This window comes from Camponotus vicinus, unplaced genomic scaffold (assembly GCF_025532165.1).
Source record: "Camponotus vicinus isolate PSW18456_S1 unplaced genomic scaffold, iyCamVici1.0 SCAF_4, whole genome shotgun sequence".
Lineage (NCBI taxonomy): Eukaryota > Metazoa > Arthropoda > Insecta > Hymenoptera > Formicidae > Camponotus > Camponotus vicinus.
In genome coordinates this window covers 7109166-7125122 of record NW_028141976.1, presented here as the reverse complement: position 1 = coordinate 7125122, position 15957 = coordinate 7109166, and the positions used below count along the sequence as shown (strand labels likewise).

The 15957-nt window shown below is 31.4% G+C and overlaps 1 protein-coding gene across 2 annotated transcripts in view; it reads right to left on the bottom strand.

The window, feature by feature from the left end:
• Positions 1–1298: 1298 nt before the first annotated feature.
• LOC145969909 (lachesin) overlaps positions 1299–15957 on the bottom strand; it is a 118180-nt gene continuing 103521 nt past the window's right edge. Inside the window, exon 7 of one of the 2 annotated variants that reach the window (XM_083096236.1) lies at positions 1299–1596. In XM_083096236.1, the coding sequence (XP_082952362.1) occupies positions 1355–1596 (242 nt within the window). In that variant the 3' untranslated portion in view covers positions 1299–1354. Of the gene's footprint in view, positions 1597–9065; positions 14228–15957 lie in introns of those variants that run through there. The other variant, XM_083096234.1, reaches the window with a different exon arrangement.

Here is a 15957-nt window from a genome sequence, read left to right as displayed (position 1 = left end):
GGATATCACCAGCGGTCTTGAATGCCGATGTTCTCTCCGATTTGATCACTACTACGAAATAATTTCACTCCGCATCCGTGTTATTATTCACACCTATTGAAGTTGGATATGCTAATAAATTCGATAATATTCAATATTATTATAAAAAAATGACTATCCTCTTAGCTTTTTTTATCTTATCACGCTACTCTGATACGGTTATCACGTATATTGGCAGAAATTCTCGACATCGTAGAAAGTCGGATTTTTACAGTTTTACTTAAGTTCTCTAGAAAATTCTAAAATACAAAGGGGAAAAGTGTAAAGTTATATCATCTCATTTTATATACGCGGTAATATATAAAAACTGTCTCGAAAAGAAAGTTTCTTTTGTTTTTACATCAGATTTACAAATCTACATGAAATTTAAATTTTGTACTTCCATCCATTTGAAATTTATGAAAAATAATGTTACGTCCGATAAATTATGTCCGATATGTTATAGTTTATAAGAAGTTTATATGCAGTTTAATTTGAAAAGTTAATATATTTTTTATTCCAAAGCCAGATTTTCTTCGTAAAAATATTAATGAAAATGGCAACAGAGTAAGCAAAACTTTATGAATTTTATAAATATACAATAAATATTTTATCAACTATATACTGTTCTAGCCATTGTTAGCGAATACGATACGCGGTTTCGCATATCCGTTGCATGAAACTTTGAAAATGGTTGCGTTACCGTTTCTAGTGACAATGGAATAGATATTTTTGAATATCGATGACCCATGGGGATATAAATATAGGGTAGGATTGTAAATTATTACGTTAGACGTAAAAGAATCATGATTTTATCATATCATATTTTATATATTTATTTTTCAATCCTCTATCTTTATTAATCTCGAAAAAATATATTAAGCTGTCTTTTATTTCGGCAATTGTGCAAATGCTTTATTTGTTATTTAAAGAATCATAAATATAAAATAAATGAAAAATTTTTATACAAAAGAATGTTGTAATCTTTTCTCTTTTACTTATAAATTAACATGTTAAATAAATAAAACTGAAATGAAAATATGAAATATTAAATCACAAAGTTTTACATACGTATCATAAAAATAAATATCTACAAGAGAATGTATAAATACTTATTAAATTTTTCTTAAGAAACAAATTTAGATTGTTAAAAATTACATAATTTATTAAAATTCTCAGAAAGTTATTTATTTTTAAATGTTTTCTATAACATATAAATGAAAAGCATACACAATAAAAATTTAACAATTAAAATTAAAGATTAAGAAAAAGGTCAAGAATATTATGATGTATCTAAATTATCTGATTATTAAGAATATAACAAATATTTTATAAATTAAAGAAATGTTTTATTTACTGATGACTGTAGAAATAAAGAGAAAATTTGCTTTATTTGCGGAGAATTTGTAGAAATTGTTGACCAATTAGGAATAATTGGACTACAAGAGCGATGGTTACAATCAGAGAGCTCATCGTCCTTATGAGGATCTTGATTTGATTGCTCAAGTGCTCCATCGTCCTTAGCGGTTTCGATATGATTTGGGATGAGAGTCGCGGTGAATCGATAAAATAACTCAGCTGAAAGCAAATTAATCATTTAAATCTCATTAATAATATTTTAATATGTCTAATTCATTAGCAAATAGCAATTTAAATCTAGTCTAAAATGTTATGAAATATAATAAAAGAATTTTGAAACTTTATGTAACTTTATGAATGGATACCCAAATTTATAGAAATTAATAGATTTTATAATATTTTTAAATATTTGTTATGTAAATATTTATTATATTGTTAATTAGTGAATAAACTTTTTTTTATTGAAGTTATACAAAAGTTACAAAATTTAATTCATGAAGTTGGCATTATCGAATAATCACGTGTTCCAATATTATCTTATCTGTATATTAATATAAATATTTAAATTTTCATTATTTATGGGTATAATTTGCCATAGATATTCAAAAATAATATCGAAGTTATCTTAGATAATTATTAAAAATTTCTGGTAGAAAAAAGTAGCTTTCTACATTGGAAGTTTTATTTATATTAGACATACAAAAGTATACGTGTGTGTTATATTAAACTCGTAAAAATACCGTAAATTTTGTTTACGATATAACGAAATCGTTAATTTTGTAGGTTTGGACATGACTCGCATAGATCCTAAAAAAAAAATAATAATTGTACCTCGCATCTCAACACAAGCAATAAAATATACATACACAGATAGTGTCTCTTCCTCTGCAAAATTAACATTTTAGAAAAGAAAAAAATGATCTTTTATAAAATACCTAAAACTTCTATAAATTCTAAAGTTTTAAATTTCATATATTAAAGAAATCTTCGTAATATTGATCCATTCAAAATGTTGTAAGTTGATCTTTTCAATATTATTAAAAATAGGAGAACAGGACATAATTTTTATATGTTGAGCATAATTGAATTTATCCATATGATGTTAAGATGCCGCTGTCGGATATTATAAAAGAAATAAAATATCTATTTATATTTATAAATTTTCATAATATTAAGCATTTATTTAAATATATTTTATTATGTATTATTAAAACATTTTTTTATGATATAAAAAATTTAATGTTAGATAGTTCACAGTTAAATCAAAAAAAGAGAAAAAGAAATTGAAAGAAGTTACAATAAAAAATATTTTTTATAATGAACGACCAAAGACATCAAGAGAGACACATGCATGAACAATATTTAAGATATATTTTATTAAATATCCAAAAAGAGAGAGGTATTTACATTTGCTTGACTGAATATTTGTTAATTTTTATGCGAACACAAATATATATACAAAAAAAATGTAATTGTTAATTGCAAATTACATTTTTTCTTTCGAAACAATTATGTGTTTTCTTTACACCAATTGATTCCTCTTATTATTTTGTACATAAAAGTATCAAGGTAAGATAATCGAAAAATGAATATTTTACAAGATATTTTACGGTTTATGTAAAATTAAGAAATGATTTCAAGCCTTATAACTCGGAAAGTACTTAATGAAAACTAACTTAATTATAGTGTTTTGGAAAGCTCTCGAGATAAGCTACAAGAATATGCAAAAGTATATAGGGTATCCCATTTAAAAAGTTGGAGGTGACCTTCACGTGACCTTCAGGTGACTCTTCAAAGTCAAACTAATGACACCATCTTATGTCCCCCTCGAAATCATACAACTTTTGTCTGAAACATTTTTCGTATCTTTTAGACTTTACGAGATATTTCGATGGCAAAGTTAAAATGGAACACCCTGTATATATATATATATATATATATACAGAGTGTCTCATTTTAAACAACGACCTCAAATATCTTCCGAATAATACGTTTTACAGAAAAAAGTTTCAGACAAAAGTTGTATGGTTTCGAGGGGGCCATAAGACGGCATGAACAATATTTAAGATATATGCATGAACAATATTTAAGATATATGCATGAACAATATTTAAGATATATTTTATTAAATATCCAAAAAGAGAGAGGTGTTTACATTTGCTTGACTGAATATTTGTTAATTTTTATGCGAACACAAATATATATACAAAAAAAATGTAATTGTTAATTGCAAATTACATTTTTTCTTTCGAAACAATTATGTGTTCTTTACACCAATTGATTCCTCTCATTATTTTGTACATAAAAGTATTAAGGTAAGATAATCGAAAAATGAATATTTTACAAGATATTTTACGGTTTATGTAAAATTAAGAAATGATTTCAAGCCTCATAACTCGGAAAGTACTTAACGAAAAGGTACTTAATTATAGTGTTTTGGAAAGCTCTCGAGATGAGCTACAAGAATATGCAATAAAAAATGAAAGGTTCCATTTGAAAAAAACAACTTGACCTTGAAACAACCCTCAAGGTCGCTGTCAAGGTCAAAGTCAAGGTTACCATGAGATGCTCCGTTTGATATCCTACAACTTTTGTATTTGAAGTTTTCCTCCATAACCCTTAGTTTCCAAAATTTTCGGGAGTATCCAGACTTTTTCCTAACCCTGTATGTATATATATATATATATATATATATATATATACATATATACATATATATATATATATATATATATATATATATATATATATATATATATATATATATATATACAGGGTGAGCCATTTTAATTAACGCACGCAATTATTTCGGAAACAAAGCATTTTAGAGAAAAATGTTTCAGACAAAAGTTTTATGGTTTCGAGGGGGCCATAAGATGGTATCATTGGTTTGACCTTGAAGAGTTATTTGAAGGTCACATGAAGGTCACCTTCAATTTCTTAAATGGAACCTACTATTTGTCATTGCATATTCTTGTAGCTTATCTCGAGAGCTTTCCAAAACACTATAATTAAGTACCTTTTCGTTAAGTACTTTTTGAGTTATGAGGCTTGAAATAATTTCTTAATTTTACATAAACCGTAAAATATCTTGTAAAATATTCATTTTTCGATTATCTTATCTTAATACTTTTATGTACAAAATAATGAGAGGAATCAATTGGTGTAAAGAAAACTCATAGTTGTTTTTAAGAAAAAATATGGAATTGTTAATTGCAAATTATATATTTTTTCTTCAAAACAACTATGTGTTTTCTTTACACCAGTTGATTCCTCTCATTATTTTGTACGTAAAAGTATTAAGGTAAGATAATCGGAAAATGAATATTTTACAAGATATTTTACGGTTTATGTAAAATTAAGAAATTATTTCAAGCCTCATAACTCAAAAAGTACTTAACGAAAAGGTACTTAATTATAGTGTTTTGGAAAGCTCTCGAGATAAGCTACAAGAATATGCAATGAAAAATAGTAGGTTCCATTTAAGAAATTGAAGGTGACCTTCATGTGACCTTCAAATAACTCTTCAAGGTCAAACCAATGATACCGTCTTATGGCCCCCTCGAAACCATAAAACTTTTGTCTGAAACATTTTTCTCTAAAATGCTTTGTTTCCGAAATAATTGCGTGCGTTAATTAAAATGGCTCACCCTGTATATATATATATATATATATATATATATATATATATATATATATAATATTTATTTATTATAAGAATAAAAGAATATCTAATAATTTTTACTAATTTGTATGTGTAAATCTAATTCACTTATTTGTTATCTTATCTACAAGTAGTTAGTTACAAGTAAAATTTATTTATTGTTCTTCTATAATATAATACATAAGTGTCGATTGAAATGATATCAAGTATGTCCAATTGTTCTCTGTCTTTAAAGTTAGTTTAAAGACATGCATACATTAAAATAATAATTTTGCTTTTGCGTTAATTTAGTGTAAGTAACAATGTACCAAATAGTATTATATATAAGCTATTCTCTCTGACGCTAATCCGATTTTATCCGAGAGGGAATTGTATGTCATGACTGACTATAAAATATGCAAAGTGACGTAGAATTGCAAATAACTGCATTAGACTACAGATATACATTTCTGTTATCTAATTTAAATATCTTTATTACGTAATTTATATCTATGTCGTGCAGTTTTCATCTTTCGCGCAATTTATTTTTATCATTTGATTTTAAACAGATTATTTTAATTAATGCTCTAATACAAAGCAATACGATATTAATCGGATTATCGAAGATATTTCCACGTTGATGCATTGTTCCGCAAATATTTTGAGCTTTTCGGTTTGCCGGGGAGAAAATTAAAATCAACGTAAATTAATCAACCATGACTCGTAACAACGGACGTAACAACGGACATCGTAACATGACTAGATTCGCGCAGACGGTTATCGGCATTGTTATCAGAAGCGAGGCCAGTATCCGTCATGGCTTTCACGCTGATACTCCCTTCTGTCCGTTCGTCCGGGAAGATATATATGGCGGGAACATATAATAATCCGGGTTTTATCCCAATGTAGACAGCCAACGTTACTTCGAGATCCGTAGTGGATCTGATACAACGAGGAAGGTTGTTACGAATCGTGGTGAACCGAGAAAGTGAGAGAGAGAGAGAGAGAGAGAGAGAGAGAGAGATTTGACTACGCTCAACTAACTACAACAATATTCTTATCGAAAACATGAATCAGCAATATAGTCGCTCCTACGCCTATGACGAGATGGCGCGGATAGATTAGAGTCATCTTTCTGGAATAATGACGACCGACGTGTCGGTGCGCGATATTAACGATTCAAATTTAGCACGCTCGGATATCGGATGCTGATTGCGAATGCAGCATCCATTCGATTTGCGGCAACGGCCGACGTGCCTCGCTTGCGTCTGTGTGTTGAGATCTTTTTTCCCCTTTTTTTTTTTATACGAAATCGACGCATCGATATGCAACGTGTTTACGCGCGAATGTGCGGGTGAGTTTCATATTTACCCAGAGATATCGACGAATGTCGGCTGGGACCGCGCTGGGGTGCTCAATTCCCGATCGGCTGAAGGGTTTCACCACACTGGAGAAAGAAGAGATTTCGAAATCGATTGTTCCCCACGTCCGTGGAGCGCGTCGAGTGTGTGATTCCGAAAGGGTAGTCGTTTACTCCGGAATTGTTGATTTGTGTTTGGGCGTGAATGCGCTCACCTGATTATGAACCGTTATTTGCAGATCGGCTCGGAGGGTGAAACCCGAACGGGTTTAACGCGCGATTGGGAGATTAACGCCTGCCAGGCTGGTCGGTGCGAAAAATCCTGCAATCAATCACCTGAAAGCCACTTTTAATCTGATAATAGATTAATTTTTAATAATAACATTTTCCTGTGCATTAACCGAAATAATACGAACATTCAGAAAAATATCTGTGATATTCTTTTAAGCAAATATAATCCAAAATATTTTTAAAAAATTTACTTTAACATGAATAATAAAAATTATAATTCTTGTATATTGATAATTCATTAATATTCATAAACATTCTTTTCATATAAAAATCGCGTATTACACAAAATTTCATTCTGTTTCTCGCATTTAATCCACTATATTGAATGTTGTCGAATAATAACGATTTAATGAAATACTTACATAATGGATATTTCGCAGAAATTATCTTTTATAAATAATATATTATTTACAGAATGATACGTATGTATACAGAAGTTTTATACTGCCCAGCAGGAAACTTTTAATTATAAAATCGCTAACTATAAAGTAATCGGTAATAAATATACATATATATATCGATTAAATAAATATATACAATATATATATATATATATATATATATATATATATATATATATATTAAAAACTTATCTATTTGAATATGGCAATTGAAGAATATGATAATTTATTTAATAAAAAATAACAGTAATTATTTTAGCAATAATTATTTTTTAATAGTATATTATAATATATATCATGCTTCTTTTTTAAACATAATCTGTTTTATTACATATAAAAGGCATAAAAGATACGTAGAAACATTAAACTTAACTGCTAAGTTAATCAAGATAGGCAGGTATAAAGAATAATTTAATTATTCTCTTCCATTTAAGCTAGTACATTTGATTCATTTTTGACATTTATAAATATTTATACAGTAAAAATGTTAATTAAATGTCTAAACGTTTGAATGGAGAATATGCAAAAATGAAGTGAATTGTCAAAACGTCACTGTGTTGGGAATTAAAGTCGTCAAAACGTGCAGGATAATTTCGTAATTTAATCGTAATATACGAACTTGGACGCAAGGAAACGGTACATTTCAGAATTAAAATTTCAATTTCAACACCATGAATAAGATTATATTCCGTCGAACATAGTCGTGCAAATTTGATTTTCTCAAGGTAATCAGTGCTCTTGGCTACGAACTGTTTCATTAGTATTAGTTAGCATTCGTATTTATGGAATAACATGCGAGGCTTTAATCTAATAGTCTACACGGATCAAACGATTATCGGAATTTAACTTTGTGTACAGACCGAGAGAGATCATAGGGAAAATCATAGGAAATCCTGTACAAGTTATTACGCTTGAATTCTATCTTCTGAAAGTATATATTTGTAAATATATCTCCTTAACGAAACTATAAAATTAAATATGTGTTTATAAGTTTTGTTTAAAATAAAAATTAAAAAATATCTTAAACTAAAACTGTAAAAAATATTATAACTATAATATTTAAAAAATATGTATTTATATAGATTAAGAATAGCAGATATAAATATAATTAATCTCGTTGTAAATTACATTTCACAGCAATTAAGCATTAAATGTTTAACAATAGTAGATTATTTTAATTTTTAAAAATAGTTAAATTCCCGATAATTAATTTAAAATAACATGAAATTTATCTTTAAATATAATTGCAAACTCTATAGTTTCATAAAATCTAAGATTTTATCGAAAATTCTTTTAGTTTTGGTGCTTAATTTTTAAATACATTAATTTTTCAATAGATACAATTAAATGATAATCGTAAATCGATGCATTTTTAAAAATATAATAGCATTAATTGGCAATGTCCACAAATTTCGTGAAACTATTCAGGAACGTAATTGTCTCCTTTCGTAAATTAATGAGAAGTTATCCATCTATGCGCTATTCGAACATGGTACAATGATCGACATGTGCTGGTCGAACGGGAACGTCAATTTTAATGTGGTAAACAATGTCATTAGCACGTTGATATTATCGAGGTCAACCCATCAAATTGCAACGTGATAATTACACTTACCAGAGATACCAATAACATAAATTGTTTTAATCTTGCAATAAATTACATTATCTCATCGATTTACAATTTATCATTTTTTACATATATTTGATATTATATATTGATATTAAGTTGTATTACTTAATAACACTATATATTATGTTTAAATAAGAAATTGTTTTCTGGAAATTTTGTTACACTTATATGTATATATCCTATGACGATAAGAATAATATAAAATCCATCAACAAGATAATAACTGAAAATGATTAATTGCTGAAATTAAAAATACATTACTTTTATATCATTTTTTTCTAATTAAAAGCATTTTGTGTAATTAATCTTAAATTTTTAAAATATGACACACAAGAGTGTAATTGCACTTGAAAAATCGGTATATGATTGTTTAAACCATTTATTATACGCTTAATGATTAAACAATATTCCAGACAACGTAGTTACAGAGATATTACCGTTTAGAGTTACTTGAAATCGCGCGTCGAGCGATCGATTCTTTTTCAAAGCATTGTCCAGTCATTAACATTCTCTTAATCTAGGGGAGAAGCCGCTGCGCGGATTTTCACGCATCAGCTAGAACTCTTCATTCAACGATGCTGAATGGTGCGTTTGTTGAGTGCTATTCGCAGTACGAGAGATTATTCCCGTCGAAAATGCACGATATATGGCCGTTTGGGACACCTATTGCAGGATAATGAATTAATGGAGGAGACGGGGGTAAATGAAACAATGTATTTAAACTCGCAGCACCGCCGACCGCTGGGTACGCCGTCTTTTCCCGTTTTTTGCTCGCTGATGGGTAGAAAAATTTATAGCGTTCATAAATTTCCTTTTTGGTAATTTTTCGTGATACATTTGATCACTCAGCTAATTGAGTCGGTCATTTTGAAAGAGAATAACTTATAAAAGGTGAACCTTTTGAAACCATCATCCAATTTTTATCTAGTGACATGGATCCATTACATCGAAACGATAAAAACGCGGATTTTGTTTCTCAGCAAAATGCCAAAAAAAGTATCAATCATCACACGAGCGAACAGTGACACTACCGCCACTTTTATTTTGCGAAACAAGTCTAGTAGAGATCGAAGCGATCCAGCGGATTTTGTTTCTCGGCAAAACGCAAAAAAAGTAGCAATCATCAAAAACGGACAATGGGTCATGATCGTATGAGTCTGCTGCTTCGACAGCGAATAAATCCAACGCGACATATTTTTCACGATATTTCACTACTGAAATATCCGGGAAAAGAGCAGACGCGTGCGAGCGAGAGCGAAAATTGTATCGCCGAAGCATCGCGCGTAGAATTTATACGCAGCGAAAATCTCACCCCCTCCATTAAGACTGGATTTTTATCTCTTTCTCTTTTTCCAATGGTATTTGATAACGTCAAATCCTTTCGCTTATCCATTTCTATTCCTAGCACGAGGCCCCAAGGTTAAACGCGAGCAGCGCGTTGCATGCGCTGAAATCCGCAGGGAGATGTTCCTTGCAACTCGTAGCCAGAAACATCTCTCTGGTGAACATCGGGTATAACTAATTTCGACGTTATAAACAAGGTCAGCGGCGCAGCGACGGAGGATAATATCGTTAGGCTGCGTTGCATCACGGCAGAATTATCGCGATTAATTATGTGCGCCGGTTACGTAGACCGAATATACAAGATTATTCTGTACGTGCGTGTCGCTTACATTTGGATGCAGCTTGAATTCGCTGAAATGGAGCCCAACCGACAGAAATTACGAGATTATTAGAAATCATATGTGCCTAATATTTGGAATATTTCAGATAATCTAAGATTATTCCTTCTTTTCATTTAGTAAAATTTAAAAAAAAATGAATTTTTTGTAACGATTTGTAATAATAATTGAAAATGTGAGATTTTCCATTTTAGATGTGAGACTTTCCTAATAATATCAGAGAAATATTTTTAGATATAATTTGCAAAAACTTTTTACGTTTCATCTATCTCCCTTAATTGATAATTTCTTTACAGGTGAGATTTTATCCAAAAGATATTTAAACATACGGTTCGCAATAGAGTTGTCTCAATTATTTCTGTAGAAAATACAAAGCGACTACTATGCTCAGAGATAAAAAAATCCAGGATTTACTATTGTCTTGAAATTCTTGATAACAAATGTATCTCTAAAGTTTCTAAAGTCAATTCATTAATTAATTCTTTCCGTTCAGCAATAGTCGACTTAAGTTTGCTCGCGTTGTGCCAACTTCCCGACGGGTGCTGTGCATTAAATTCGGTGATTCCGGCAGTTTGCAATTTACCGTCAGCTTAGAGAACTTTCGAAAACACGCAATACTTCTTAACTTTGCCGGCCTCGCTCGTTCGTTCATACAGACGTACATTCTTTCCTACAATTTTTCATCGCGCACATCAGCGACGGTACTGTGTATGTGTCTATGTATATGTGAAGAGGGTGATAATCAAGATTAACAAGTTCCAAACTCCGTAATTTGTCAGTGTCAGAATATTCGCGCGTGGTTAAGGATTATCGGCAGCCAGCGCTTGCACTTTCAATCGGGGATGCACGCGTGCAAGGTTAGCAGCTTGTTCTGGTTTTCGGAGCAAGGTCGCATCCAGGCAAATTACGGAAAATTATGGCGGGCGAAATGACGGTGCAGCAGCCCGGAAATATCGTCGCTAATTATGACACTCGTCGTAGACCGATTAAACAATTATCGTTTCATTATCGGAAAAGCCATGTGCACCGCACTCTTGCTTGTAATATCAATCATGTCGGATAGATTGTCGCTTGAATACGTGCATTTTATGCTCCTCGAAAAGCGTAAAAAAGCGTTTCTTGTTTACTGAAAAAAGAAGCAGTGTTATCTTTTTTCAAATTTGAATGATGCAATAAGATAAATATTCAATAAACATTGCGTCTACTGTTTTAATTAGTAAAGATTAAATTAACGCGACATATTGTGCTGTACTTATTATCACCGTTAATCCATAATAATTCATTAGTAACTATAACGTTACTTAAGCCGATCGCATCGTCTTTGATAATCAAAAGATGCGAATTAATCAAATTTACAACCATAATTTTTACAAATAAACTTTAATTTCTTTTCATTTCGATTTTTTGTTTCTCTTAAAAATCTATTTAATAATAAATACGAAATAAATAATTAATTTTACAGATAGTATCATTCCAAAAGCATTATAATATAATGCATTTTTTATATTCAATTAAGTTTTTAATTATTTTGTTATTTATTTGAAATGTGAGAGAAAAAGAGACATATTTAATTTATTGATATACATCTTAATAACAATTTGTTAATTTAGTAAATTTTAGTAGAAGAATTTAGAGTGTAATCAATAATTGCAATTAAAAAAAAGATTTATGCAAAAATTTGAGCAACAATTCTCGATATGAGATTAAATTGATCGGAAACATTTTTTTACAAATGCAAATATGCTTTCCTGATTGATGCGAGTGGTTTAAGAATTCTTAGACTTGACTTTCAGTAAACTTCTAATTATAAAAGAATCTTGGCACGATAGTTTCGCATCCAGGAGCACTTAACAGATGTTCGCTTGTATGCGCGCGCGGCTTGCGAGAGTCATTTTATAGAACACATAGTAGCAAGTTGAGTTTGTTTGCTTAAGTCTCAGCATTTCACTTGTATCCACCATTTATCACTCATCAAACTCGGTACATATCGGAGAAAAGATAATATCATACCCTAGATATTCCTTGTTAAAACTTGCCAGTAAAGCATCTTAGGCCGTCCATAAGGAAAGACGTTATATACTTTCGCAACTTTTCGAAACTGTATTTCTTCCACTTGCTGTATATATGACACCTGCCAGGTCGCGAACAAAGTAGCTAGTAACAATCTGCGATTAACGATGACGGCGAATGTATCATTCTCGTTACTTTAATGCATCCGTCGCTGGCGATCGGTGATGCTCACGCATCGTGGTTTGACGTATTACGAATAGTTCCGACCCACGTTATCAATCTTACTTTCACGCGCGCCGTAAATAGGGTGAGCATTCTCAGTAAAGTATCTGTCGCGCATGTGATTTTTCTACCAGTTTAGACTTAACCGTTTAATTACATACGTTGTCCGATAAACAAATCAATATCTGTCTAACAACTTTCAATCTTATACATACGTTTTACATTCACGCGAGATAGAAATTCCAGTTCGTTGAAATCGGTACGGGACGTTTATCGAACTCTTCGTATTAGCTGCCGAGAGAGAGAATTGATGAGTCTGTCTTCGTTTGTATCAACGTTAATTTTTTTCCATTCAAATGTGCACGCGAATCGTAAACGATCGACCGTGAATATTATCTTACCAGGAGTTAATCCAACACTCTCTCAATACCATCTGCCTCTGCATTACGACTTTAATATTTCTCGTTCCAACATGCGACACGGAATGTAAGCGATCGATCGATAGAAGAACGGATGATATAGTGTGATTCATCTGAAAGTTATGATGGCACTTTATTCCAGGATTTAACTTTTTTGATTCGACAGATGACCGTTCAATTACGTGCGCGCGAACAGATGAACTATTACGATACTCTTATTACATCGATCTCTGTTTAAACATATTTCCTGAATCCACAAAATTTGCGTCAATATACAGACGAACACGTGAGTGATCGATCATTAATAATCTTGTAGTGATGACATTATCCTTTGCATTAGTGATGACATTATGCTTTGCATTAGCATATTGCATTGTTACATATCCCTCATTGAATTGTAATTGAATGCGCTTACGACGGACTAAACTGCTCGATAGCGCAAATGATCACAGCTGGTCTTCCGACGTTATTTTGTTCGATGTTAGGTAAAGTTGATGATCCGAAAGGGATAGTAATCAATCACAGCCAATCTCGCAGCTCCAAGAGAGTTCCGATACCACCGATATCAATAATAACGATGTGTCTTCAACTGGAAACACCATGACATACTGCCGTTTTACAACTTCGGCGAGCAAACTAGGGCACTCACATCCTTGCACGATACAATCCGCGAAGTCACGCAAAAAAGGATGAGAGACACGATAAAATGATAATATTACACAATTTCGCTAACACACATTTCGGAATTCAACATGCACGGAGTCTTACACTCACGCACGTCACAAAGTCCAGTTCGTCTGCAATGCCAGCTTAAGCGTGACAAACATGGTGAGCAAAGCGGTGCAAGCCATCACTGACGGCGACGATGCCATGCTGTGTTGCATAGCGGCGGGATTGTCGCCTTTGAAAACGTGCACCAGGACGCGCGCCGGTTGAGCATTGTTAGCCTCGCAAGTGTAATTGCCCGAATGACGATCCGACGCTCTTGGCACCTCCAGCCAGCTTTCTCGATTTGCGAGATCAGTGCTGACATTGACGCCCTGATCGACGTCATAGTTGATCATACGGAAGTTGTGGTACCAGAAGACGTATAACGGCACCTCCGTCGACTTTTTCACCAGACAATGAAGCTGCAGCGTGCTGCCGGGCCTCACGAATTTCTCCGCCGGGCCGACTATCTCCGCTCTGGCTTCTGAAAATGGCCGAACGTGACACGTGAGACGTGAGCCGCTTATAGCCCCGGATAGACGTCGGGGTATTGTTTACTACTACGGGTGTGCAGGAACCGGGAAGAGAGAATAGCTCGTACGGGGAAGCGACAGGATCTCGGGCACGTAGTGCCAGGGTTTCTCAAATGGCTGTGGTAAAGAGATTGGCATAGCGAGCGATTATCTTGAAAAATTCATCGTGTTTAGGCATGAATCTTTTTTAAAATGTTATAGCAGAAAATAATAACTAATGATGTGCAGTTTTTTTAGAAAAATTGTTTGGATAGAATAATAATTAAATTTTATATTTATACTATATTCCCTTTAAATGTATAATTGGGGGGTGAAAAGTGTTCGTTAACAAATATTACAAGCTATGCTTTTTAATAATTCTGTCTTAATTAACTGTTTTCAAAGTTTATCAAAAAAATGTGAATAATAGTAATTTAATTTATTATCTTACCTTGTTTTTTAAAAAAATTTAGCTACTCTCTTCATTTATTTTTATATCATATTCTATCAGCTTCTTAAAATAGCTATTTAAATGCGTGCAATAATTTGACAATTATTAACGATCGAGTATGCTATAATTTATTAATTGTAATTGAATACTCTTCTGATGAGGGAAACCCCAATGATATTTGGTCTACGAGATTTACGTAATAGGCAATTGATGTAATTGCCACAGCAGGATGATTTATCGGAAATGCTGACATGACGTTTTATCCAATAATATTAAAATTATAATGAACATGCATTATAATGTATATATGTTTGTAAGCAGCATTTGTATGAAAAAGCATCCGATTATTAACTTTTCATTTGGAATAACAAGTCCGTATGTTGTTTACATATTTCCATTAGTCGAATGCCAATTGTATTTATGTCACTCAGATATTGAAGAATATTGATTATGATTTCGATATATGATATTTTTTTACAACAACAAAGTATTAATTTTTTATTTCAACACTCAAGCTTTGAAATACAGGCTGAACAAAAGAATTTATATTTGTTTATATTACATATATTATTAATACAACGTTGAAAATTTAAAATTTTGTAGATCTGAGAAAGCTCTTTTCATTGGATAATATGATTCAACGAAACGTTTTCCATCATGATTAATTACCTAGTAAGAGCGAATCTCTTGAGATAATTAATTTCTCGAACAATTCACCCCCCATTGAGTAAATTGTCTATTAATTAAGTATTCAATTAGACGATGTTCTGGGACAGTATACTCCACAGAGTGCTTTTTTCTGTAGAATAGTTGTCACGTATGATAAATATTACTATTCACGGAAATTCCAATTTATATTGGCAAGAATGACAATTTAATACTCGAGAATGATAATTGCTATTTCTATTAAAGCTACGTAAAATAATAGCGTCAAGAATGTTATTATGAATTCCATAATTCATAACATTAATAGCTTTAATTACTTTATCAGTTGCTATTCAGTGCAACGCGATATTTCCTAGAACAATCACTCTAAAACGATTATTAGTTTGTTAAACAGTCAACAATTGATATTCGATATTCATTTATGTTAACCATAGAAATTTAATACATTCTATTGAGAAGCTGTTTATTTTCATTAAACCTAATAAAGTGATTTAAATGAAAATGATATATATTAATGAAAATTGAAAATTGCGTATGTATATCCGTATATAATACCTTATACTATCACGGATTATCGCCATGTAG